The sequence below is a fragment of the Leptidea sinapis genome, chromosome 43 (genome assembly GCF_905404315.1).
Source record: "Leptidea sinapis chromosome 43, ilLepSina1.1, whole genome shotgun sequence".
In the NCBI taxonomy this organism is placed as follows: domain Eukaryota; kingdom Metazoa; phylum Arthropoda; class Insecta; order Lepidoptera; family Pieridae; genus Leptidea; species Leptidea sinapis.
In genome coordinates this window covers 4,191,693-4,218,700 of record NC_066307.1, presented here as the reverse complement: position 1 = coordinate 4,218,700, position 27,008 = coordinate 4,191,693, and the positions used below count along the sequence as shown (strand labels likewise).

The window sequence follows — 27,008 nt, the reverse complement described above, 5'->3', positions numbered from 1 at the left end:
ATTGATTGGCGCTAATATATATATATATATATATATATATATTTGGTTGATATTTTATTTAACCCGGCAAGTGGCATTGTCGAGTTTGAGTGTCAAATGTCAATGACATTATGACGTTTATGTTCAGTGGAGTCACTAGAGTCTTGACACGTCACATTCAATAAATAAAATAATATACCTACCATGTTTTTACGATAATAAAGTTTGTAAAATAAATCGTTGTTAACCGGTATAACATACTATATAAATAAGAAAATAAAAGACAGTTGAGCATCTTATTGAGTTATTCAAAAGTGAACGTTGGTATTTTTAAATATGTTTTTTTGAGGAATTAGATCAAAAAGTTATTCATTATTTAGTGTTTTTATATTTTCCTCGATATTTATAATTAAATATCTAATAATGTTATGAACTTTATAATTTTTTTCGGATAATGTTTAATAATCATCAAGTATATTAACATTGGCTTCTTAGTTTAATATTCAGCAATTAGTTTAAATATAACCACTACAATGGTTATCTTCAAATCACAATTTATTTTTATGTAACTATTTCAATACATTTCAGAATAATGGCTGGTGTAGAACAGCCTTGTTATACCTTGATAAACTTTCCTACTGACTCTGAGCCATACAATGAGATGCAACTTAAGATTGACTTGGGTATGTACATTTAGGTTTATAATTTTTTCTATCTACTAGCACTCAAGTAAGAAGTGCTAGTTGAATGTCTTGTGTGCTAAACAAATAATGAGTACAAAACGGTGGCCATATTATGGCAATGGCAGCAAACAGGAGGTTAAATGTCCCACAAACCTTGAGCATTAATAATTTGCTGCCAACAAATTTCATTTTTGTTCAAATGTTGCAGTGGTTAATAATGCAGCTAGATTAGAAGAAGTTAATTAATCACTTGATAACTATAATCTTATATTATGATTGGATATCATACATATTAATAAACTTAAGTTGTCTTTATCCTTTTTTCAGCAACATTTAAATGAATTATTGATTGTAATAGATGTAAAATTTATTTTTCATAATATGTTCATGGTTCAAGGCACTTGAGCATATATGTTTTTCCTCTTTTTACTATGATGAAATTTAAAAGACATATCTTCATAAGTAATATAATTACAGAGAAAGGAGATATTAAGAAGAAAATAGAGGCTCTGAAGAAAACAATTGGTATCATACTCTCTGGAGAAAAGATCCCAGGTCTTTTGATGATCATCATAAGGTTTGTTCTGCCCCTGCAGGATCATACAATCAAAAAGTTACTACTAATCTTTTGGGAGATTGTTCCAAAGACCACTGCAGATGGAAAGCTCATGCAGGAGATGATACTTGTCTGTGATGCATACAGAAAGGTGAGTCTAACGATGTTGTATACATGAATAATCATTATTGCTTTAAAATATTGGACTGCTTATCATCTGTCATAGAACTCTTCAGATTCACAATATACCATGGTGGTATGTAAATATGATTTTCAAAATGGAAATATACAAATGATTTAAGTTTTCTTTAGTGTTCATTCCGCCAATATTTGTTTTTAAAACAATTCGACACATGTTTCGCCACTACACGTGGCATCCTCAGGACGTGTTGTCTCACCAAAATCTGGCACGAGACTGAGTCTAGTGCCTGATTTTGATAAAAACAAATATTGATTTTGGTAAAATCAAATATTGATTTTGATAAAATCAAATATTGATTTTGATAAAATCAAATATTGATTTTGATAAAATCAAATATTGATTTTGATAAAATCAAATATTGGCGGAATTAACACCAAAGAAAACTTAAATCATTTGTATAATTATGGATTTCCGCAAAGTAACACCTAATTCAATAAATTTTCTTAAATAGAAAGATATTTAAAAATATTAGGGATTTTTTTTCAGAAATACTGTTTTATTACCTTTCTGACAGTATTTATATATTCAGAGATAATCCAATTTCAATCATTTCTTCCAATTTCAAATCCTTCTAAGTTAACAGGAATGTATTCTGTGAAAAATGTATACTAAATGTTTAAGGACTTACAACATCCTAATGAATTCCTCCGTGGTTCCACTCTACGATTCTTGTGCAAGCTAAAAGAGCCAGAACTACTGGAGCCCCTGATGCCAGCAATCAGAGCTTGTCTTGATCACAGACACTCATATGTTAGAAGAAATGCAGTACTTGCTATATTTACCATATACAGGTAAGTTTTTTTTTGTTTCTACAGTATAATATGCATTATTGATGTAAATCATCCCACCAGTGTCTAATATTAACATTCCTTTTGAAATGTAATGTGTAAATGATTGTATTATCTGTATATTCAAAATTATTTTCGATAGACTTTATAAATTACTAGCTGACCCGACAGATGTTGTTCTGTCAATAAACAGTTTGAGAGATAACGTAAATGTGTGGATGAGTGTGTGGGTGGAATTGGGAGATGACAAACTATATATGTTATCCTTCCTTGACCTTCAACAAATCTATTACAAAATATTTCATTGAGATTGGTCGAATAGTTTAGGAGTTATTAGGGAACATACAAACATACATTCTCTTATATGTATATATATATACTAGCTGACCCAGCAAACATTGTATTGCCGATATTAAAATCGCGATACAAAAGTAACTGTTGATCGTAGATGGGTGAAAATTTTAAGTTGTATGTATTTTTTATTACTGACTCATAATCAAACAAATTTAAAAAAAAATGTCAAAAAAATAAAAAAATAAATTTAGTGTGGACCACCCTTAACATTTAGGGATATGAAAAATAGATGTTGGCCGATTCTCAGTCCTACTCAATATGCTCACAAAATTTCATGAGAATCGGTCAAGCCGTTTCGGAGGAGTATGGGAACATTGTGACACGAGAATTTTATATATAAGAGACCTAATTAGACCCTGTTTTAAAATATAATTAAAAAGTATATGCAGTTTTGAAAAATGTTCTATTGTAAGTATTACAATTCCCAATATAATTTTCAGAAACTTTGAGTTCCTCATCCCAGATGCGCCAGAGTTGGTTGCAAACTTTTTAGAAAATGAACAGGACATGTCTTGCAAGCGTAATGCGTTCCTGATGTTGCTGCATGCTGACCAGGAGAAGGCACTGTCTTATCTGTCATCCAGGTTGGACAGTGTGCATGGCTTTGGAGATATTCTGCAGTTGGTCATTGTTGAGCTTATCTACAAGGTTGGTTCGAAATGACATTGTAACTACAACATCTTTTAAATTTGCACAAAAATTTATGAATTCGGGATTTGTGCTAGCGCCTGTCGAGATTACGCCTCAAGGGACTATTTTTGCACCATTCCTCTTTCTTATTTACATAAATGATTTACCTTAGCTTGAAGAAAAATAACATAAGGTAGTATTGTTTTGCAGGTGACACTTCAATCTTATTCAAAGTGTAAACCAAGGTCCTACAGATTTTTTAACTTTAAAACTGAAACTTTGAAATTAACATTTGAACTTTATTTTATAAGCACATTAGTGAAATTGCTAGAAATCGTGACAATCACACTAGGACTGAACATAAACTTGCTATGCTTACGCGGTTGAGCCAAGTTTGAAAGTGGAATGTGGTCGCCCCTCCTCCACCGCATGGTGCTGTTGTTGCATTTCGCCAGTAATAAGCGATCAAAATATTTGAATTTGAATATCTCTAATGGTGGCAACAGCTAAGTCAATGGTCTCATTCCTACCTTTTTTTTATGGAATAGGAGGACAAACGAGCGTACGGGTCACCTGGTGTTAAGTGATCACCGCCACCCACATTCTCTTGCATCACCAGAGGAATCACAAGAGCGTTGCCGGCCTTTAAGGAAGTTGTACGCGCTTTTTTTTGGAGGTACCCATGTCGTATCGTCCCGGAAACACCGCACAATAAAGCTCATTCCACAGCTTAGTAGTACGAAAATGAAAGAGAGACATCGCACACGACATGGATCCAAGCCAGGACTGTTGTGGGAAGCTCCCAAATTGCGATGGTTCCCGTGTTTAATCCTCATGAAGACAAGCAAATCGTTAGGAAGGGAACAGTTAACGGAGTTTGTGAGGAGATAGCTTGGTTGTGGCAGAACAGGTCAATTGTATTGTAGAAGAATAAAATAGTAACTATACTTACCAAGTATTACTATATAACCCAATAAGTATACTCTGTGGTCTATACTCTATACATCTGTCAAGTACATCATGTAATTAATCGTCAGGTGTGTCACGCCAACCCTGGCGAGCGTTCCCGTTTCATTCGCACCGTGTATGGCCTGCTGAACGCTAGCAGCCCCGCCGTGCGCTATGAGGCCGCCGGGACCCTGGTCACACTCAGTAACGCGCCCGCTGCTATCAAGGTTCTGTATTATAATATTCAACTCTATATTATAATATCCAATTCAGAAAAGTCATAACATGGCTAAATGAGTAATGAATTGTACTTACTCAAATTATATCAAGTAATTTATTGAATTAGGCGTTATTTTGCGGAAATCATTTGCTCATGAGATGTTGTCTGGCCAAATTCTGGCACGAGACTCAATTATAAAATTATGTCAAGAACATAATTCCTAGGTAACACTGAAAATGTTTAGAAATTGAAAAACGGCTTAATGTAGAAAGTTGCCAATATTGTTATTGATTTATCATTAATATTTATTAAGTTATCTCCGTTTCTCTCTCCACATCGTCGCATTCGATGGAACCACTGAGAAAAGCAGTGGGCCCATTCTTTTTAGGGGGTCTCTTCTATGGCATTTTCGCTCGTAAAGCGAATACCTCGAATTTTATCTTTAGTTCATGGGAATAAATAAAAGTAACTAATGGGCGGATGACTCATTATCGCGACACCTGCCATAGTCAAATATTCAACAGTCCGTTTTGCGGAGTGCGCTGAAGCATTGTCGTGGTGAAGGAGGATCCTGCTTCGAGGGCGCTGCTGTCGAATTTTTTCCTAGACAACAGGAAAACAGCGATTGACATACCAGTCTGCAGAAACTGGCTTTCCATCTTCTAGCACAACTGTCGCGAAATGACCTTTCCCACCAAAGAATGAGGCAATCATCTAATTTCCTTAACTTCTTCCTTTCTTTACCTCAGTTTGTCGATCCTCCAAAGGAAACACCCACTGAGCTAATTGTCTTTTGGTTTTGGGTTCGTAGCAATATATCCAGCTTTCATCACCTGTGACGATGTCAGTTACAGCATTTGAGTCACCGCTCCATAAGTCCAATTTATTTAACATTAGGCGACACCAGTCCGTGCGAAAGTTTCTGGTCGTCGATTAAAGTATGGGGAATCCATCTGGTATAAAGCTTCCTGACGCCTAAATGTTCATGTAATATTTTTTGAACTTGACTCATACCAATACCTAGGCTTGCTCGTATCTGCTGATAGGTCACTCTCTTATCTTCCTCTATCATGCGTAGCACAGCACTGATGTTATCTTCAGTAGTCGCTGTTAAAGGACGTCCCTCACGCGGTGCATCATTGACCGAAAATTTTCTCGCGTTAGGTTCATTTTCACGTGTAAAAAGAGTCTAAGATTTGCTGCCAATTCACAAAAACAAATGACAAATGAATGCAATATACTACATTAGGTTACCAAAGAGTCCTAAAATTGAAATTCAAAATAAGTTTTCCTTGACTATGTTTCCAACTGGCCAGTTCTAAACATTTTGAGTGTTACCCACGTAAGAATAAGTGTAATAAGCCTACTTATTCAATTATTAATAAAGCTTGAAAATAATACACTTAATTGTTGTAAAGTTTTTAATTATTTTTACTGTTACTTTATTGATGATATAGTATGAACATTGACAACACGAAGATCATGTCTAATGTCCATGTCGCACCTACTCCTATAACAATTGGGAACTGTACTCTCGAAATTGTCGACGAGTACTTCTACGTCAGACAAACAGTCCAGTTAGGCAGGTCCAATTTCGCGAAAGAGGTTACTCGTCGAATCCAACTCGGATGGGCAGCGTTCAGGAAACTCCGTAAAATCTTCTCGTCCTAAATGCCACAGTGTCTGAAGACGAAGGTTTTCAACCAGTGTATGTTGCCAGTGATGACTTACGGTACGCAGACGTGGTCGCTAACTATGGGCCTTATGAGAAAGCTCATGGTCGCTCAGAGGACAATGGAGAGGGCTATGCTCGGAGTTTCCATGCGAGATCGAATCAGAAATGAGAAGATCCGTAGGAGAACCAAACTGAAGTGGCAGTGGGCAGGGCACATAGTTCGATGGACAGATGGCCGTTGGGGCAGTAAAGTCCTCTAATGGCGACCACGTACCGGAAGACGCAGTGTTGGTAGTGTAGGTTCTACTGTTCGTGTGGTCCCCAGGCGGCGGCGGCGTGCTACATCGAGCTGATCGTGAAGGAGAGCGACAACAATGTGAAGCTGATCGTGGTGGGCAAGTTGCGCGCGCTGCGAGCCGACGGTGGAGAGGCGGCCGCGCGAGCCTTGCCCGACCTGGCCATGGACGTGCTGCGGGTCCTGGCCGCCTCCGACCTGGACGTGCGCCGCCAGACGCTGCACCTGGGTCAGTCACACGACACTACACACACACACTGGCAGAGAAGCACTACGATTCACTAAGGAAATGGTTTATTGAAATAGATATATTAAGCCTATATGGCCTATATAGGCTTAAAAGAACGGTAAATTAGAAATATCAACAAAAAAAAAACATTTTTTTCGAAATATAATCAAAAACAAGAAAAAGTGTGTGCGTGTAATCTTTATGTGCGATTGAAGTAAAACTTAATGATAATTAACTTTAGGAATAATTAACAGACACATTAATATATTACATTACATAAAGCCGTGTTACCAACTAAGCACTCACGTGTTACTGAAGAGCTAGGAGCATTGTTCGATTTTATGCTATTTTTCTTCTCGGAAAAGCTGACGATATTACTTACTCTTTTGAGAAAAGTTGGCATTTCCTCTACCTAAAATAAAAAAATTATTGAGATTTTATATATTTTACAAAGAATGATATAATCACAATACATCAGAATATAAACACTTACACTTTTTTCAGGTCAGGTCATTATCAGGTTCTTGATTTTCTCTTTTATTCTTATTTATTGATGAAAGAGTAAAATGTTCCTGGGATTCCGCCATTTTATTTAACTGATTATTATTTTCATCATATATTCTATTTATAATTCAGTAATACCATTCGCAATATAACTGATAATAAGAAATTAAAGGTATATTATTATTAGCACATATCAATATGACGTTGTTATTGAATATTATCTAATATGGCTTAATGGGCTCGTACCCTTTGCCTATCCTAATGATGGAAACGAAAAACAAAAACCGAGAACAAATTAACGAATGTCATAAAATTTCTGAAAACTCATATATTATTAATTGAAATAGTAGTAATAGATAAACAATAAAAACACTTGGAGATTTAAAAAAAAATATTACTGAGCAATTTGAAATATTTTTTAAAACCATTAAATTATAACTGCTTAAAAATTCTTTCAATTGACTTTTGTACTGAACGTTACTTCCATCAGAAAAAAATATTAGTTAACTCCCAAGTCGCGCCTAAAGAAGTTTTACTTCAAAAATCGTAAACAATTAATTTATTTTTCAATAGGGTGAAATTCATGTTTACATAACAACTACTAATCAATTAATGTTTTTTAAAAGATAATTAAATAGAAAACAATACTTTAGTTAGTTGTGATTGTATCTTTTGTGCCATTAAAGCTATTAAATTCATCATTTTGGTGTGTGTAAACTTGCAGGAACTCCTACACCAAAATGATCCTGAAGTGAACATTGGCTGAACTTTTTTTTACTTGACTTTATCACATTCATAAAATCATAATTATCATTTGGATAATACAAAGTCTGTCAAGGCAACGTAACCAAATATTATCACAACTTTAATACACCTATTCATAAAATGGATCCAAAATCAATATTGAAAATTACTATCCTTTTATAAGGTATGCGCAGAGTATTAAAAATTTTGAAAAAATAATTTACTCACAGGTTTAGCTTGCCTTAACAATCTTAAAGCTCTCACCAACCGGGATTTTTATTCCTGTATTATATGGTTATGGAAAGAAATATTCCTGTTTGATGTAGTATACACGGACTACAATAAGGTCTTTGATAGGATACACCGCTGTTTGCTTATTATTAAACTTAAGAAATAAGCACAAGCGCCGATTTATTGCGATGGTTCACATCATAATATCTTCATAATCAAACCCGGGCAGTGGCTACTAATAATTTTATATTTAATAAGGTTTCATTCCCTAGCGGCGTCCCACAAGGTTCCTTTTTAGGCCCTTTTTTATCTCTTTGTCATATTTGTCAACAACATACATATATGCCTACACCACTCTCAGCTTCTTTTTTTAGCGGATGACATATAAATATTTATGAAAATCACATACTCGCTAATGTGTTTGCAATCTGATTTGCATCATCTCGAACACTTCATAATTCTTAGTTGTTATTGTTATTTGGTATGTGTTCTATCAAATGTATAAACTTATAATTGGTTCTGTTAACTATTGTTTAAGTTTAGCTTTTCGTTTTCCTATTAAATAAAATTTATTTAAATGAATACTTAAGCTACTGTCTGTACTTAAGCTACTTAAACTTCTGTGCTTTAATCGTGTGGTACAAGAGAATATATAAGAACGGGAGGGAATCAATAAGGTATTGTCATTGATTGCAGCACTGGAGCTGGCGACGAGCCGGCATGCGGAGGAGCTGGTGAGTGTGCTGTGCAAGGAGGCGGCACGCGCACACAGCGCCGACCACGACGACGCACACAAGTATCGCCAGCTGCTGGTGCGGGCGCTGCACCGCGCCGCGCTCAAGGTGAGATTGAAATAAATAAAAAAAAATGCGTGTGTACAAAGTACACATGTCAGAAGTGAAACCTGCATTGTGCATGAACCTCTAAACTGCATATGTAGTCCTGGTACATGTTGCTAGGATGACACATGATTTCAACCGCTATGAAAGACATTACTAACACTGCTACCATATTTATGTTCTCCTGGTGTCTATGCATATATTAAGATATACTATTCGCGTCATACATAAAAATGAAATAGTATGCATATTTCTGTCAAATTCTTTGCCGGCTTCATCCTACACATTTTTGTATTTGTGTCTCTTACCTGTCGTTTTTTCCGTTGCATCTGGTTTGAAATCACAACGATTCTAAAGGTTTCACTTCAAAAACAAAAATTGCTTATGTAGGCCATACACGCTACGGTCTACCGGAGAGGTAATCTGTGCAGGTTATGCCTGCGCAGGTAGACCGTAGCGTGTATGGCCTACATTAGGGGCTATGTAGTATCTGGAAACATAAAAGGCCTTAGATCAGATAGAAACTGATGTATTAATGCACCTCACCTGTATAGCTAGCATATACAGTTACACACACCTGACAATTATCTCCGCGATCGCAATCAAACTATTCGTAGTTGCTTTTTCTCGGATTGTTGCAAAATATTTCCTTTCCCTTCTCATTGCATTGCTGGTTGCCAATCCTAATTGTGATCTATTTGAGAAGTGAGATAATGCCTTCTGTGAGAAGAATGCATGTTAGAGTAGTTTTTTAATAATTAATATAACAAATAACAAGTACCACGGTCTTTATTAATAATTAATATAGCAAGTAACAACTGCCACAACAAGAAGAATAAGAAGGAGTAACACGGTCTGTTCGTTATAGTTCCCCGAAGTGCTGGACAGCGTGGCTCCGGCTCTGCTGGAGATGGTGGGAGACGGGAGTGAGGCGGCTGCGGCGGACGTCATGGTGTTCCTGCGCCACGCCATGCACACCTTCCCCGACCTCGGCAACCAGATATACCCCGTGAGTCTAAATATACCTCTTGATACAAATGGTGCCATTCTGGAAACATCGCACAAGGAAGTTCAATCCACTGTTTGGTTGGAATGGAAGCAAGTTCTTTCAAAATGTCACTGTGGAAGACTGCCACACCTCCAGTATTGTTTCATTTCGTGCAAAGATTGAATCTGTGGCTGACTCCTCCATCCTCGGCTGCTAAATTTAATACATGGCTCTGTTATCATGAGTAATATATTTGATTTACACTCATGCTTTAAATCCTCTATTAAAGATTCTAAAACAGTTAGCTTATTACCAACATTAAAACTCCCAATGTACTAATAACCATTACATCATCCAATAGTGTTGTAATGAAATTCAGTACAACATTATACTATCCGTTTTCTTAGCACTCGTTTTGATGATGTAATAGTTACTAGGACTGGCTTTTTTAATGTTAGCAGTAAACTAACTTTTTCTGAATCATTTATAGAGGATTCATATTATGGGTGTAGTCTTGTATTGATAATTAGGTATTAAAACACTCATGTATTATTATTATCACACTATGCTTCGCTTCGGGTGATTAACCCACATTCGTGTTTTAATACTCTTCATAAAACAGCAGTTGCATAAATAACGATTACCAATGATATGTAATATTAAAGTTTAGTGTGTGATGCCCAAACAGGAAACTTTGTTTTTTTCCTCAGTAATGGCAGTTCTAATTATATATATTAAGAACTAAATATTGTCTATTACATGTACACATGCTTTAATATGATGAACAAAACATAAATTGCTAAAATACAAACCAGTCAGTCATTTCTCGAAAAAATTATGTTGAGAAGATGCTGTTGGTATGGATCAGATAAGACTACGAGCTCGATATCTGTCCGTTGAAGACTAAACAAAGTTGTAAATTATGTCGCCAAAAGGATATAAAAGTATATTGTCACATACTCTATTATTAGTCTGCTCGACATTAAAAGGCGACAGCATATGGGAGGGACTTGAACTGAAATGATCCGAAATGAATCGCGGTGTGCATGCGGACAAATCCATTCAAAATATTTTATCCCAACCAAGAAAGTTTCCGCCTCTTTCGATTATTGTATTACAAATGGTTGCTGGAAGAGATCACTATATAGTCATAAGGCCGCCATTTGCACCATATATGATGTAATTATGTATGTTAGTACTTAAGTTATATTTTGTTGATGTGGTGTCAAAAAAGTGTAATAAATAAATAATAAAAAAAAGGATTGTGTGGTTTTATGAAAAAGTGAAACTTTTTTTCACATTATAGACATTTAACTAATAACATTTACATTAAACACTGACAAAAACAAACAAAATAGCGTGGAGCACTGGCACAAATGAGTAATAGTCCATACACTACACGGTCAGCTGCTGCGAACTATAGGCGCCGCCCGACCGTCACGCGACATGCAACATACAGACCAAAAAGATTGAGACGATGTAATAAAAGCTTCACTCTAATAAAGTTTATTGGTATGTGTATCCATATATTGTACATGGTGGTCCATGATGTTCCAGAAACTGCTGGAGTGCATGAAAGGTGTCCGCGTGGGCAAGATGGTCCGAGCGGCGCTGTGGCTGGCGGCGCAGTTCGCTGACACGCCCCCACGGGCAGCCATGTTGTTGGACCTGCTGGCGGACAACGTGCCCGTCGCCGGGGACAAGGTTGTATATACCACTCGTAGAATAAATATGCATACGCTCAAGTCAAAGACGCTATTCTCCGATAAATAAATTGATGTTAAGTAATAAAAAGTTCGTAAAAATCATAATTATGCGCAACGGATTTATCTGGATTTGAAAAAAAACCTGCACGATACAAGGTTAGTAGGGAAGATGTTCTACTTACTAGCGGCCGCGCGCTAAACCTGCACGATACAAGGCTATTTGGGAAGCCCGAGAGTAAGAAATACTCTTCAATCGGTGTCAATCGCTCTCTCCCTTGAATGAAAACCTCCTTCTGTTCTTGAACAAAAACGTCTCAAATTTCCGTGACGGTCTATTCCGTTTCATTTGTAAAAAATTTACCCTCATGCCACTTTGAGATTTTTAGTCAATGTTGCCCACTAGTTATACCGAAAGACAAATAGTGCTCACACACTATGTAATACCTATAACTTACTAGCTAAAACACACGCACAATTCACAAGACGAGATTTACTGAACGGATTAACAAAAATATACGAATTTAATTTATATACTTTATTCACATTAGGTATTTTAGTGATTATACCTCCAACGCTGGGAGCTCCTCATTAGGTTAGTGCTAAGCCATCCCTCTGGTACCTACATAAATCTTGTTATGTTTTTTCATCTTTTCAAATGTGGCTTCATTTATAGGATTACCTTTTCAGTTGATAATCTGCTTAATCACAATAAATACCGTAATAAGAATTTGATTTTAGAAGTGGTTCTTTGCAATGTAAACAATTTGTTATATTTGAATAATTTCATATTGGATATTATGTTATTGCCACAGGCACGGGTTGCGATCTCGCATCGTACATAAGTTTGGTATTAATTAAATTAATAGATTTAATGTTAGCTATTATTTCATCGATCAAAAAGGCATAAAAAGGTAAGTAAACTATCTTACAATCTAATTCATAAGAAAATGTAATCAAATCTTTGTCCATATCGATTTGATAGAGCGCATAACAGATTCCAGCAATGTGAACTGTTTTCTATCAGTGCAAAAAATATTCTGACAGAAACTTTTTATTGCAACACCACAATAATTTGGAATTTTACGTGTCAGGAGGAAGAGGAGCAGAAGAGTAAGAGCGAGGCGCCCGCGCGGCAGCTGGTAACGAGCGACGGGGCGTACGCCACTCAGTCCGCGTTCAACTTGCCGCAGTGAGTCACGCTCGTAACGTACGGTTGTTCACCTGCGATTTCCTGATGCAACACCTTCTGTTATATTAATACTAGGTCCTCGTCAACGGAGAGTTCCAAGAACGGGCTGGCGGTGGCCCTGGGCGAGGGAGACAGCTTCACGGCGGCGTGCGCGTGCTCCGCCCTCAGCAAGCTGGCTCTGCGCTGCGAGGAGCTGGCCTCGCGGGCGCTGCACCTGGCCGCGCAGCTCATGGCGCTCCACAAGGTGGACCCGCGTGAGTCTACATACTATGTTCTAGATACTACAATTACAGTTGGCACGTTTGCTTTATTTTAATTACTAGCCGTTCCGAATTTTAAAAGAATATAAATTAATGAAGGAACGTGGAATTCGAAAAATAAGTAGCCATAAACCATCTAGGATAAATTTCGTTTCGAACGGTGGTAGTTTCATGTCGATACGATCAGTGGTTTAGGCTTAAAAGAGCCTCACACTTATGATAGATAGATGTTTGTTCAAGGAACAGTGACCGGTGACTACACCTACAATTATACGTATATTGTCCCTGTGTAGTCTCATCAAGTTGCGGGCGAACTTCTTTGGGAGCACCGTAACCGCATTCTTTGTTTGCCTGCAACTTTTGCTGTTTCTCCATTCTGTTAGGTGAGATTGTTCCGTTTTTTCTCGCAGCCATTTTTTAATTTCGGCCTGAGGTATGGGTAGCAATGGCTCCGGTCCATATGCTACAGCTTCGGATCCCCTTTTGGCTAGTTCATCTGCGGCATCATTTCCCAGTGAGTTGCTGAGTCCTTTGATCCATTGCAGAGTGACTGTTCTGGTTTACGATGGATTAAATGATGGCATAGTGTTCTGTCCATGGGTGCATCAAGAATCAGTGGTATTTCGTTCAAGATTCCCTTTAGGACGCTAAGCGTTGTAGACTTTGTAGTTTCGATTTTACTGTTATCAGTTGTGTCCTGGGCCACCATACAACTGATAAATGGGAAAGGGGAGGTCTGGTGACGGATGTTTATATTATATTATTATAGTATATATTATATTACTATCTTTGAGTTGATACCCCATCTTTTGCCTACTAGCCTTTTGCACTGTTAGAAGGCAATACAGGCCTTCCTTGTTTTGGCTTCGATGTGACTCGGTCAGTTTAATTTGTTATCAAGGATGACGCTCAGATATTTCTCTTGATTTGACAAGGAGAGTTTGGTGTTAAAGAATTTTGGTGGTTGGAATTCCGGTAATTTCATTTTGTTTGTGAAAAGGATAAGTTCTGTCTTCTGTGGATTTACTGACAGTTGATGTTCGTCACACCATTCTTCTACAATTTGAAGGGCTGAACGTATTACTTTACACACTATTCTCAGAGCTTCCGTTTGTCAGTCTTGCTAGGTCATCTGCATTACCAATAGTTGTGTATCTTCATTCGTTTAGCGTCCTCAACGGCCGTAGCGGCCATCAACTACTATGTTCTATAGGAGTGGTGAAAGGGCACCCGTTTGGGGGCAGCCTGTGACCACTTTGGTTCTCATTGTAGTATTCACCACTATCTGAACCGCCCTTTTGCTGACTAGTTCGGTGATCCGGCCAGTGCGGAAGCTTTGATTGTGATAGCCGTTTCTATTTTGTGCACCACCGAGTGGAGTGCTGATTCTGTTGATCTGCCTTTGGGTGTAGTTTTATGTTTGAGGAACACTCAAAAACATAGGCTAAGTGTCTTCTCACTTCTGTTAAGTAGTTAAGTTTTGGTTGCCATTTTCGAGTGTACCCGGGGCAAGTGGTCGCTGGGTGCGTTTCGTTGCACTACCCGTCCGGTCAGTCTGGAGGTCACCCATTAGTTAGTCGGCGGTCGGACTCGCAGTGACGTGTGCACGGAAACCAAACCGCATGTTAAGCCATTGAGAGTAATATTTATGTATGCAGGCAACAGCACGTTGACGGCGGATGACTGGGAGCACTGCGCCGTGTGTGTGTGGGCGGGCGCCGTGCGGCCCGCGCCCGTCCGGGACGCGCTGCTGGTGCGGTCGAGGGCCGCCCTGGCCGCGCTGCTGGCGCTGCCGGAACGTGCGCTGCAGGTAGATTACCACATATGTACTCATCACGGTATCTCTGGAACCATAAGGCCCGGAGTCTTAAAATTTTTTAGGAATATTCCTTTCGTCCAAGGTGAGCTAGGATTTATGGGTTGCGGGATTTTTTTCTTTTTAATCGCATTTTTTAACTTGGCCAAGAGGGGGAAAACGGGCAAGAGGCTCACAGGATGGGGAAAGGTGAGGCAACCGCCCATGGACATTCGCAACAAGAGATGTGTCAAGAAAAGCGTTGCCGGCCTTTAAGGTGGGAGTATAATTTTTTCTTGAAGGTCCCTAAGTCGTATCTGTTCGGGAAAATCGCAGCTGATAATAGATTCCACAAAGTGGCTGGGCGAGGCAAGAAATTTCTAACAGAACGCGCGGTTGTGGAATGCCAGACGTCTACGTGATGCGGGTGGTACTTTGCACGTAATGTCCGGTGGTGGAATTTGGCCGCTGGAATCAACCCGAATGCTATGTACAGGTGTAGAGTTTTTGTTGCTTATAACATCCACGTGGACGAAGTCGCGGTAGATAGAACCGTGATATCAGCTGTTACGTTGCTGGCTGCGCTTTCCTTACTGAATGGTACTGCAGGAGGAGGTGGAGGCCAAGAAGCCGGAGCGCACGGTGGAGGTAGAACAGGGCATCTCGTTCTCGGCGCTGGCGGGCGGCGGCGCCACGCCCCAGCGCGACATGTTCGAGGTGTCTCTGTCGCGCGCCGTGTCGGGCCGCCGGCCGGCCGGGGACGGCGGCGGCAAACTGTCCCGCGTGCGCCAGCTCACGGGCTTCTCCGACCCCGTGTACGCCGAGGCGATCGTGTCCGTCAACCAGTACGACATCGTGCTCGACGTGCTGGTCGTCAACCAGACAGGTGCGCACTCACCCCACTAGAGCTTATCTAACGTGATGCCCAAGAAGACTGTAGTGTCCACAAGTTCCAATCTCTGATTATTTACAAGTACGTTGGTTTTTACCTCCGCTGTGTTTGGAGTAATGAACCGAAAGCACTTTGTTTTTTTACTGTTTAAGTGCTTAATTTTGTTTTTTAAATTAGTCTCAAACCAACCCACTATCTTTGAGAGTGCATTGTTTACCTAGTCATCAATATCTGCACGTCGCTTCACTTTAAAAATAAGTGAAGTATCATTAGCAAACAATACAATCTCATGTCTATCATCTACCACAAACGGTAAATCGTTAATATATATATATAAGATACAAGAAAGGACCGAGAATAGAACCCTGCGGAACACCTTATCCCACAGGTTTACTCGAAGCCATTTACATCGACTATCTAAACTCTTTCGCTTAAATATGATATTAAAAGATTTAGGGCTGTTTTTTTACTCCATAATGCTTTAGTTTTAGGAGTAAAGTTTCACGGTGGACGCAGTCAAATGCTTTGGACAAATCACAAAAAGTGCCCAATGAATCCCATGCAGTGACTTTTTCCAGGCGTCAAACATGTGTTCAATGAGTCTAATACCCGCATTAATTGTTGATAAGCCCCTAGTGAAACCAAATTGATTATTGTAGTCTAAGAACTGAACCTAAATCGACCTTCACCGAGGTGATAATAGAATAAAATTTATTTTATAATAAATTTAGTGTGCTAGCAATTATATTAAGAATGGGTTGCCAAAAAATCCTGGACAGAATATTATTAATAATTAAAAAAAAATGATTTTTCATAAAATGTTGCAACATCAAGATAATAAGAAAATATTATCCTGACTTCAAGTATAAAACGTATAGAATTTGCAGCCGATGAGCTGTCTATTATTTACCTGGATGAAATGCTGGGTTGCCAGGTGTAAACAAGTATGTCTATATCAGTTACTTTCACTGATTCGATAATATAAAAAAAAATATTTCAACATAAGCGCTGTTTTGTTGCGAATACTCTGATATAGGGTTGTCTGCAAAAATTCGGTCCCAATAGAGGTTTTCGAATTTTAAAGATTTAAAATTCAACGCGTGGGGAGAGGACTGACAGAGAGGTCCGAGATAAGTATACCGTGTAATAATAAAGGACGCAACATTAGCGTGGTGTCTGATGGAACCCTGAATATATCAAGGTGCGTACACTATTATATATTTTTTTTTAAATTATCGAATCAGTAAAAGTAAATGATATCGACATACCTGTTTATACCTGGCAACCCAGTAGTTCGTCCAGATAAATAATAGACAACCGGCTGCACATTCTGTATATTTTATACTTCAAGTCAGGATAATATTTTGTTATTATCTTGATGTTGCAATATTTTACGAAAAATGTTTTTTTTTTTTTAATTATTAAACATATTCTGTTCAGGTTTTTTTGGCAACCCATTTTTAATATATTTTCTAGCAGAATTAATTTATTATAACATAAATTTTATTCTATTATCAGTTAGGTGAAGGTCGATTTAGGTTTGGATCTTCTACTATTGTTCAATAATTTACAAAAATGCATTTGTAGCTGCTGAAGCAAAAGTTTTTAAAAAATGTTACTAAAAACAGGCAGCACTTAAATAGGCCTGTAATTAGGAGGGTCAAAAGAATTGCCCGATTTAAAAAAAAGTATAAAATTGGTGTATTTCATAAGGTCAGGGAACACACCCTCATCTATGTATTGGTTAAATGTGCTAATTATTCAGGTGCTATAATGTCAAGGTTTTTTTAAATATAGTTGAATGGCCTCATAGGTCCCTTGTATTTTTAGGTTACATGATTTGAAGATTTGTTGTATATCCACTACCTTTAACATACTTAAATTTCAAATTAATGGAAGATACTGATGTGTAATTTAAGCATATACTGTGCTGCTTTTGGTGAAGAGTTTAGGTACTTTTCGTCGTGATAGTTGGAATTTCCTAGAAGTATTTATCAAATTCATTTGCAATTTCTATTTCCGAATTTATAACGCGATTATTAATATTTAAACACCCTCTGTCACGGCAATTCGATCTACCAGTTTCATTGTTAATTACATTCAAAGTTGCTTTTACTTTATTATTACTGTTTTTAATTTTATCTTCTATGAAACGTGTCGCTTCGTGACAAACTATTTCAAAGAGTTTGTAGTTTTTTTTACATATATTTTAAAATCTTCACTATTATTGTAATGTTTCTCATAATAATGGTCATATAAGCGTTTACGGCTTTTGTGGATACCCATTGTTGCCCAATCATTAAAACAATTTTTGTTGTTTACTGTTATCGTTATTGGAGTTAAAAATCCTGTCAAATTCCTTACAGAAGGAATTGAAAAGAAAGTTATAGTGATACTGCTAATTTTCAACATACAATACATAAAATTTGTTTTGGTTTAAATGTTGAAGTACTTGTAAGGAGGTGTGTTTTTATCTGAGTGTGAGTATTGTTATCTGTTATATTGATATTACAAGAATTACGTGTGTCTGGTTGTTCGTTTGAATTGGGATACAAATGTTTCGAAGCGCGCGAAGTTTTTACAGGAAGATTTTCAAAATAGGCACAATGTTGTATTTTATTTAATTAACGCGAGTCCTACACACTGAAAAAAAACATTTTTTTAAAGGATTAAAACGCGTGTAATCCCTGTGTGTTTGAAAAGGTCACGAAACGTCGGGTTAAATAAAATAATAATAATAATGTCACTTTTACACAAAACCTAATGTAAAAACACAGTCGTAATAACACGCAATTTAATCCTTTAAAAAGTGTTTTATTTAAATGGCACAAAGATAGCAAGAGAGGAACTGAATAAAATTTGCATATATACAGGTGTCCCAAAATTATGGGGCATGAAGGGAAAGTACCTTAAATATCGGAGATGGGATATTTTACTGAAAGAAGACTTCATGTTATTTTTAAAAGTTGGTAATTCTGCATTCAAAGATTTTCTAAAAATTACTTGCCTCGTCTGGGACTCGAACCGACTTTAAAGTAAAAAAAACACCCCATGTGAGAAAGTAGTCAATTATGTGGGTATTTTTTTGTAAATTAATTAATTAAATGCTCAAAATGTGATCCCTCCTGTCTTACACAAATCGCCAATCTTTTAATGAGTCCGCTGCCTTTTGACTTTCTTATCATTTTATGGTGAATACTATCGAGTATGATATGGCACAATTCTGTTTGTAACTTGCCCACGTTCTCGTATCGCTTTTAAACTAATAAAAAACTATGCTATAAAGTATTTTAATTATGAAGTGGGTACATATTTACGAATAATCAATGCTATCTTTGGAATGATAATATCTCTACTTTTCGGACGTCGTCGTCGGCAATAAACAACTTTCTTGAAATTTGACTCAAACATTTTACGTTGTTCCTTTCTTTTAAAATACTATGTTACTTAAGAAGAGTTATTAGTTTTTGGCCATTCTTTCGATTGGCATCATAAAAATAGGGGTGTTTTTTTTTACTTTAAAGTCGGTTCGAGTCCCAGAAGAGGCAAGTAATTTTTTGGAAAATCTTTGAATGCAGAATTACTAACTTTTAAAAATAACATAAAGTCTTCTTTCAGTAAAATACCCTATATACGATATTTAAGGTACTTTCCCTTCATGTCCCATAACTTTGGGACAGCCTGTATATATATAGTTGTTCAATCCTAACTGACACGTGGTGGTCCAGACGACACGCTCCAGAACTGCACCGTGGAGCTGGCCACCCTGGGTGAGCTGCGCCTGGTGGAGCGACCCGCGCCCCTGGTGCTGGCGCCGCGGGACTTCGCCTCCATCCGCGCGCACGTCAAGGTGGCCTCCACCGAGAACGGCATCGTGTTTGGCAACATTGTCTACGAGGTGAGTACGACCGCGTGAAACCAATCTCAGCCTTATTTTATTATTCTTTGATCGTATTTCACTAACCAAAGTTGTTGAGAAAAAGGGTTTAATAGTCCCACGCGAAACGATATTGACCTATTTAGCACAAGTGTTACTCAGGCGAGACATGTGCTCAGCATTAGCTTTCCAGAAGTGCCAGATTTCTTACGTTTAAATGTCTTTTTTCTCCCTATTACTTACGTGGGGAATTAGCATTTTATTTTGCTGTCAAAATTATTATTCTACTGTTATGTTGTAGCGTAATCGCTATGTGCTGCAATTTGCAGCTTATAAAATATGTTTTTAAACTTTTATCATCGGGGAACTTTAATATTGTAATTATTATGACGGGTACTCACAATATATATATATTTTATTGATTTGATGCTGATATTCCGATCCAATTGCATGAATCGTCGTCACGGCGGGACTGGGGGCCTACTCCTAAAATCGATATTCGATAAATCGTGGAATTAGTCGTGTCGAATCCTACTCTTAGTTACATCGTAATCAATGTCGAAACGATAATTGAACGAACGAAACATTACTCGATATTATCGGTGCTAACCCTAATCTTAGTTGAAAATGTCAGAGACGAATATTCGAATTTTACAAATAATCAAACGTCACTTTTACGATAATCTCAACGACACCTAGGCTGTCGATTCTATTATCGTTTCAAGTTGTATAGATATATTTGCCATACAATATACATACTTAATAAATATTATTGAAATAATTATATTTACTATTCAACAGGATTTTTTTACTATTAAGTCATTTAAGTCATTTTGTTGATCGTTAATCCGTAGAAATAATGCAAATGGCCGCCTGAGAAATAGGAAATCGATGAGAAGGGTTGAGTTACTTTTTGTTACATTTTATTATCCGCAACTTTTGTATTATTTATTCAATTCTAAATGGTCACATTATATTCATTACATATTTTTCTAAAATTTACATTATGTTTAAATGATACCAAATTGGTGGTGCAGTGTCTGGCATGGTCCTTAGCGCCTAAACTATGTTATGACTGTTGACACTTAACAGCGACATAGCACAGATAATGTTTAGGTTTGAACATATTTCTTTCACACTAACATCGTAAAAAATCAAAATTTTAATCTATGGTAACGATAAACGATAAGGAATTCGAACATTTGTTAAAGTAGGATAGTTGCGATATATTCGGAGTATTTTCGTATCGTTCCGAATGTATCGTTGTCGATTTTGCGAGTAGACCTCCTGCAGAGGCGGCGATAAACACTTGACACAGTTCCGCCCCCGCGCGTCCACGATTCTTGCAATTAGATCGAAAGATCGGCATCAAATTAATAAAACATATATCGTAAGTACCCGTCATAATAATTACAATGCTGTTTATAATCAGCGAGAATATATTTGATATACCGGCCCGATAACACATTTCTCTATACCTCAAAGACAAAAACGCCATAATATATATATAATAAATTGGAACGCAGTAAGTTTTGAAACAAGGTCTGCTTTCAATGTCCTATCAATTCCACTCCATCATTCCGCCTCTTTTAGAGGAATTTTTGGGTACTGTGTCACCACAAGTGCTGGAATGATATACCACCACCGTTTCGCAGCTTGAGATTGTTGAAAGTTTACCGGAAAAAAATTAAAAACCTTATTCTTATGTCTACTTGAATTATTAAGTATCTCTTAATTATCAATTATTAAGTAAGCTCACAAGTTGTGTGCATAAGTCTTATGTTATTACATATTATGTCTATTAATAGAACATAAAAACTGGGATCGAACTTTTTGTGTTTCTGTTGCTAATAATTCTAAAATTGCTATTATTTTAATATTTATATACCTATATTCTGAACAGTAGTATCAAATTTGAAATTATTTTCTTTAAAAAAAAATATTAATGGAACCTTTAATAAAAAAAATATATTATTTAACAATAGTAGTTACTCAATTGATCACCAGGGGGCTGCTGAAAATTAGCGCTGTCAGCTCCTTTTGATAGCAATAACTGCCACACAGTACTTTTAAATTATGATAATGACTATAATATTATACAATACATATATTATTTGTATTTTTTACTTTTTGTGTTGTTTATGTTATTTATACTTAATTATTTTTGTTTACCTCTGTAAGTCTTTTTTACTTGTATCATTATGTGTGGTTTGGGTTTGTTTTCATTGATTGTGTGTCGCGGCGCCAGGTGGCGGGCGCAGGTCTCGACCGCGGGGTGGTGGTGTTGAACGACGTGCACATCGACATCGTGGACTACATCCAGCCCGCGCACTGCTCCGACGCAGACTTCCGGCAGATGTGGGCCGAGTTCGAGTGGGAGAACAAGGTGCGACACGACCGACAGACCATGTTCTGTACATAATAAATTAAATACTGTTTATGATAATAATGTCACATGGTAAATGTATTTATCTACACCCATGCTTTAAATTCTCTATAAAAGATTCTGAAACAGTTTGCTTATTACCAACATTAAAACACCCAATGTCGTAATAACCATAACATCATCCAAACGAGTGTTGTAATGTTGTACTGAATTTCATAACAACACTCCTAGGTTTTTTTTTCGATCCCTTCATGCGCAAAGAGTTTCAACATACAGCCACATTGTTATTGCTCGATGCATGGTATCTGTATGAATTTAAAAAAAAGGACATTTTCGTTTACGCGCGTTCCACACTACCAAAACGAGGCGCGCCGTAAAAAAAAGTAGGTTAGTCGAAACCCCGCCAACAGCACACCGCCGGATATTTAAAACGCTGCAAAAGAACATAATATTCAAGTGAATTTTAATAATTGCACTATACAAAATGTAAATTACTACTTAAATAAATAATTCTTGAGTTTATTTGTACATAATCAGTAATGGATGATATTAAGTTACTACAAGGACGGCTGGCTGTTTTAATGTTAGCAGTAAGCAACCTGTTTAAGAACCTTTTAAAGGATTCATATTCTGGTTGTAAACACAACAGTTGCATAAATAACTATAACAATCACTATTATGACATCGACAGTGATTGATAACACATATTTAATTCAGACTGGATGTCATCTCTCAATATATTATTCATAATGTAATGTGCACTTGTACATAGGCACTTTAGCTTATTCTAAAACAACTTATAATCATTATGTTAACACCAGAAAAAAACTTGTTATGCATACTGCTCGGTTAAGTCGACTAAGTTATTTTTGTGCGATCCCAGAAAATGTACAAAACAAACGTGTTACGAAATTTAAAAGAATTGTTATAAAACGTTTATATGATAAAGTTTACTATTTTCTTAATTATACCATATTTTGAGAATGGAGCGACCGTCCTCAGTCTATTTAATTAATAACTTTTATTACAACGAAATTAAAAATGAGCCCGCTGAGTTTCTTGCGCCCGTTCTTCTCAGATTTGAGGTGTATATTTTCGAATGGGTAGTTTTTGACGTTCAATAAATATCCTGTTTTTATTAGCACCAAAATCTACAAATTCCGTATCTCCGTCAAACTAAAGTTAACGGTTTACGAGTTTGGGATTCGCTATGTTTAATGGTGTGCGATCGTCCGCAGGTGTCTGTGAACACCGGCATCACAGATCTACGAGAGTACCTGGACCATCTCCGAGCCTCCACCAACATGAAGTGTCTTACACCGGATAAGGTAAATGTGATCCTATTTTGTTTGAGGGTAGATATACAAATTCTCCACTACCTCTATAGTTCACTGAGGTACTGCTCATCAATGGTGTAGATTTATTTAGTTTCTAGTTGACCCGACAGACGTTGTTCTGTATATAATAAATAAAATAATGTTTTTTATTAATTTGTCAATAATACATCATAACATCAAGAATTACTTCGTAAAATATGCACCCTGCTGTCGTAATGAAATTGTTTCACAGCAGAACTGTCAAACCGTGCGTCAATAAATTCTCTCATAGAAAATATGTGCATACAAAACAAATATCGGACGACGGGGGACACATCAAAGGAAAAACAAAATTGTTGTTTTTATTTAATTCCGAACACTTTCATATTTATTCACCTTTTAAACCTTCCCTGGACTTCCACAAATAATTCAAGACCAACATTAGCCAAATCGGTCCAGCCGTTCTACAGTTATAGCGAGACTGCAATTCATTTATATATATATAGATAAGTCTTATGACGCGTTGGAAAAACATGATGGAAGTGAACGCAATTAATTTCACGCGCTCGCAGCGACACGTTTTTCTGACACCATGAAGTGTGTCGATAGAGTATATAGTAGAGCTATATGTGAAGTTATGTATATTATATTCGTGGTATTTTTTAAGCAAGTGCTAATGATAAAATATAACATTAGGTATTTATAGTAAATAAGACCAAAGTATCCACTACAGATTTTCACACTCTAAAAATATATAGAAGTTATATGCCGCGGCCAAATTGTCGCGATTGGACAACCAATTCTTCATAGAAGTTACATATAATTTTTGTAAGATGACGTCATCGTGTCATTTATTACCACGTCATCTATTGGTGTCATAATTAGAGCGGAAGAGGGGGGAGGGGACACGTGCAGATACAGCAGTGTTCTATCAGCAATCGGTGTAACCAATACCCGATTTACTACTCAACATCCGCGTCGTGGAATCAATAAATTGTGCGCCGCCGATCATCGTTTTTATTAGTCTAAGTAGCATAGTCTAAGTCTGCCTAAATAGAAGGTGTACGCGATATTTTGGAGGTACCCAAGTAGCAGCTCATTCCACAGGTTTGTTGTATGTGGAGGAGTTTTACGAAGAAACATGCATGTTTAGTTTTGAAAGAGCAACATCTCAAGTCAATTTCCTAATATGCAATTGTTGGGGCTGAGCGGGTACAACTGTATAGTAGATCCTGTAGAATGTAGATGGAGCCACAACCCGAGAGTTGAACATTACATACCAAGATTTATGAAACATCCGTCACTCGAACGGTTAGCTCTGTGCAAGAGCGCTCGGACGGAACCCGAGAGGTTCGAGTCTCGCATCGTTAATAAATTTTGGTTACTAATTTAATTGAATGAATCCCAGAGGTAAGGGTTACTTTATGAGCTACCTGTCTGTGTCAGGCGCTGTCGGGCCAGTGCGGCTTCATGGCCGCCAACCTGTACGCGCGCTCCATCTTCGGTGAGGACGCGCTCGCCAACCTGTCCATCGAGAGCCCGCTGGGCCGTGCGGCACCAGTCACGGGCCACGTGCGCATCCGGGCCAAGACGCAGGTACACTGCTACTCAATATTTGAGTGTTAAAATTCAATTTGATATCAAAATGAATTCCAAGATCACGTACACACGTGACTTCTTCCAACATGACTCTATTTAAGTCATAGGGTCATCATAGTCATCTCAACGTGGGCGATAACGCCCCCTTGTGGGCGTTTGAGACTTTCGGCGAGGGCAGTAGAAGACCCACAGAAAATTAGGGGATTGAGATAGCGCAGATGGGGCGTGGGTAGATTAAAAAATATAGTCTAAAAAGGCAAAAAAATACACGAAAATACTCTAGAAAAAAACATATTCTCAAAATGGGCGGTGAGCAAAATAAGGTTGAGAAACTATGATTTAAGTGATACGATGTAGGCAACACGTTCTTATTTTTTTTAATTTAATATGATTGCATTTTTTTACATTAAGTGACATATCTTTAAGCTTGCACCAATTTTCCAAATTATTCAGTTCGTCCTGCAAATAATAAGAATCGTTCAGTGACTTGATAACTATATAGACCTTGAGATCGTCAGCAAAAAGAAAAACTTTGGAATACTTAAAACACTCAAGGATATCATTAATAAACACATTTAAGAGGTGCGGTCCCAGATGCGATCCCTGTGGGATTCCTGAGGTCGCTATGTTTTTTTATTTTCTCACAAAGTACCTCCACTCACAATAAAAGTTGAACTTGTTTTATATTAATTTATCGTGTGCTTTTATACGTCACAACTCATTTACATTTTCAAACGATTTTTTTTAATTGACAAAGTTAAACTATTTAACTAACTTATTCATACAACAAAAAATGGAATTTGGTGATTGATAGTAATGTTAGTGTCCTACTTGTTGCAGGGTATGGCATTGAGTTTAGGTGATAAAATCAACACTATGCAGAAATCAATACCACAGAAGCAACACGAGAGTGCAATACCGGCTGCGTAGAGCTACAACCTGTGAGGAGATTCGTTATAGTATTTAAAAAAAAAACGATTAATATAAATGTATTTTAATGTATTCAATGAGGTATCTATAATTATAAATCTAGATAGATTTGGATTTGTAGCCCTTCTTGTAATATGAATCAAGCTGCTATCAGAATACTTATTCTGGTAAGTAGGAACGAATTCTAAACTTAGAAAATTAATTTGTATTTCGGTAGATGTGACGATGTATTGACGGTCGTTATTGTATTTTATGAATTATCATTATCTCTGCAATAAAGTTTTATTTACTGATCTTGGTTTGATATTATTAGACATCATATCTATTTCCGTTCCAAATCACTAAATGTAGTAAATCCGCGGTATTCAAAAACCGATACGACTTAGCGACGTATAAGGTTGAGCATAGGTAAGGAGTACCTTTAGGGCCAGAACCCATCTCATGACTCTGGGTATTGCGGATGTACGCGGGCGGCTGTTCACTTTACATCACGTGAGTGCGTCTAGCTCGTTTTCCCCCTCTTATGAAGGATGGCGAGGGTGGTTCCTACCAGTGGGAGGCTCCTTTGCACAGGATGCCGGCTAGATTATAGGTACTACAACGGCGCCAATTTCTGTCGTGAAGCAGTAATGTGTAAACATTACTGTGTTTAGGTCTGAAGGGCGCCGTTGCTAATGAAATTACTGGGCAAATGATACTTAACATCTTATGTCTCAAGGTGACGAGCGCAATTGTGGTGCCGTTCAGAATTTTTGGATTTTTCAAGAATCCTGAGCGGCATTGCATTGTTATGGGCAGGGCGTATCAATTACCATCAGCTGAACGTCCTGCTCGTCTCGTCCCTTATTATCATTAAAAACAATGGCAACATTAAACGAACGCTTGGGTAGAATGTATGTAGTAAATGTAAAAAATAAATCAAAAATAAAAATACATACTTCACCTAAATATAACGTAAAATATAATAAAAATAGTTGGAATTAATGTTCTAAATTTTGTTTATCAATATTGTTATACCCATTTGAATGCTATTGTAACTTTTGTACTTCATCCTGACTTGCACTAAATAACTTATAAAGTTTTACAGTGCATAAAGATTTTTTTGACTTTGACTTGACTAAATAATTAAATTTTCCATAACAACAATTCGCAACATTCAGTAAGTAATCTAGTAGCCGCGACCTACCGTAGGA

The 27,008-nt window shown here is 37.2% G+C and overlaps 1 protein-coding gene across 1 annotated transcript; it reads left to right on the top strand.

Annotated features, from left to right (window-relative positions):
• The first annotated feature begins 131 nt into the window (after positions 1-131).
• Positions 132-26,109, top strand: LOC126977123 (coatomer subunit beta). The gene is made up of 19 exons (XM_050825826.1): positions 132-299; positions 568-662; positions 1,140-1,369; positions 2,042-2,211; positions 3,003-3,210; positions 4,230-4,367; positions 6,361-6,559; positions 8,735-8,880; positions 9,746-9,886; positions 11,423-11,569; positions 12,663-12,760; positions 12,836-13,014; positions 14,679-14,830; positions 15,425-15,701; positions 19,436-19,605; positions 21,833-21,970; positions 23,209-23,298; positions 24,733-24,882; positions 25,726-26,109. Exons 2-19 carry the CDS (start codon positions 572-574, stop codon positions 25,813-25,815), a joined length of 2,814 nt encoding a protein of 937 aa, XP_050681783.1. The 5' UTR covers positions 132-299; positions 568-571; the 3' UTR covers positions 25,816-26,109.
• The last annotated feature ends 899 nt before the right edge of the window (positions 26,110-27,008 follow it).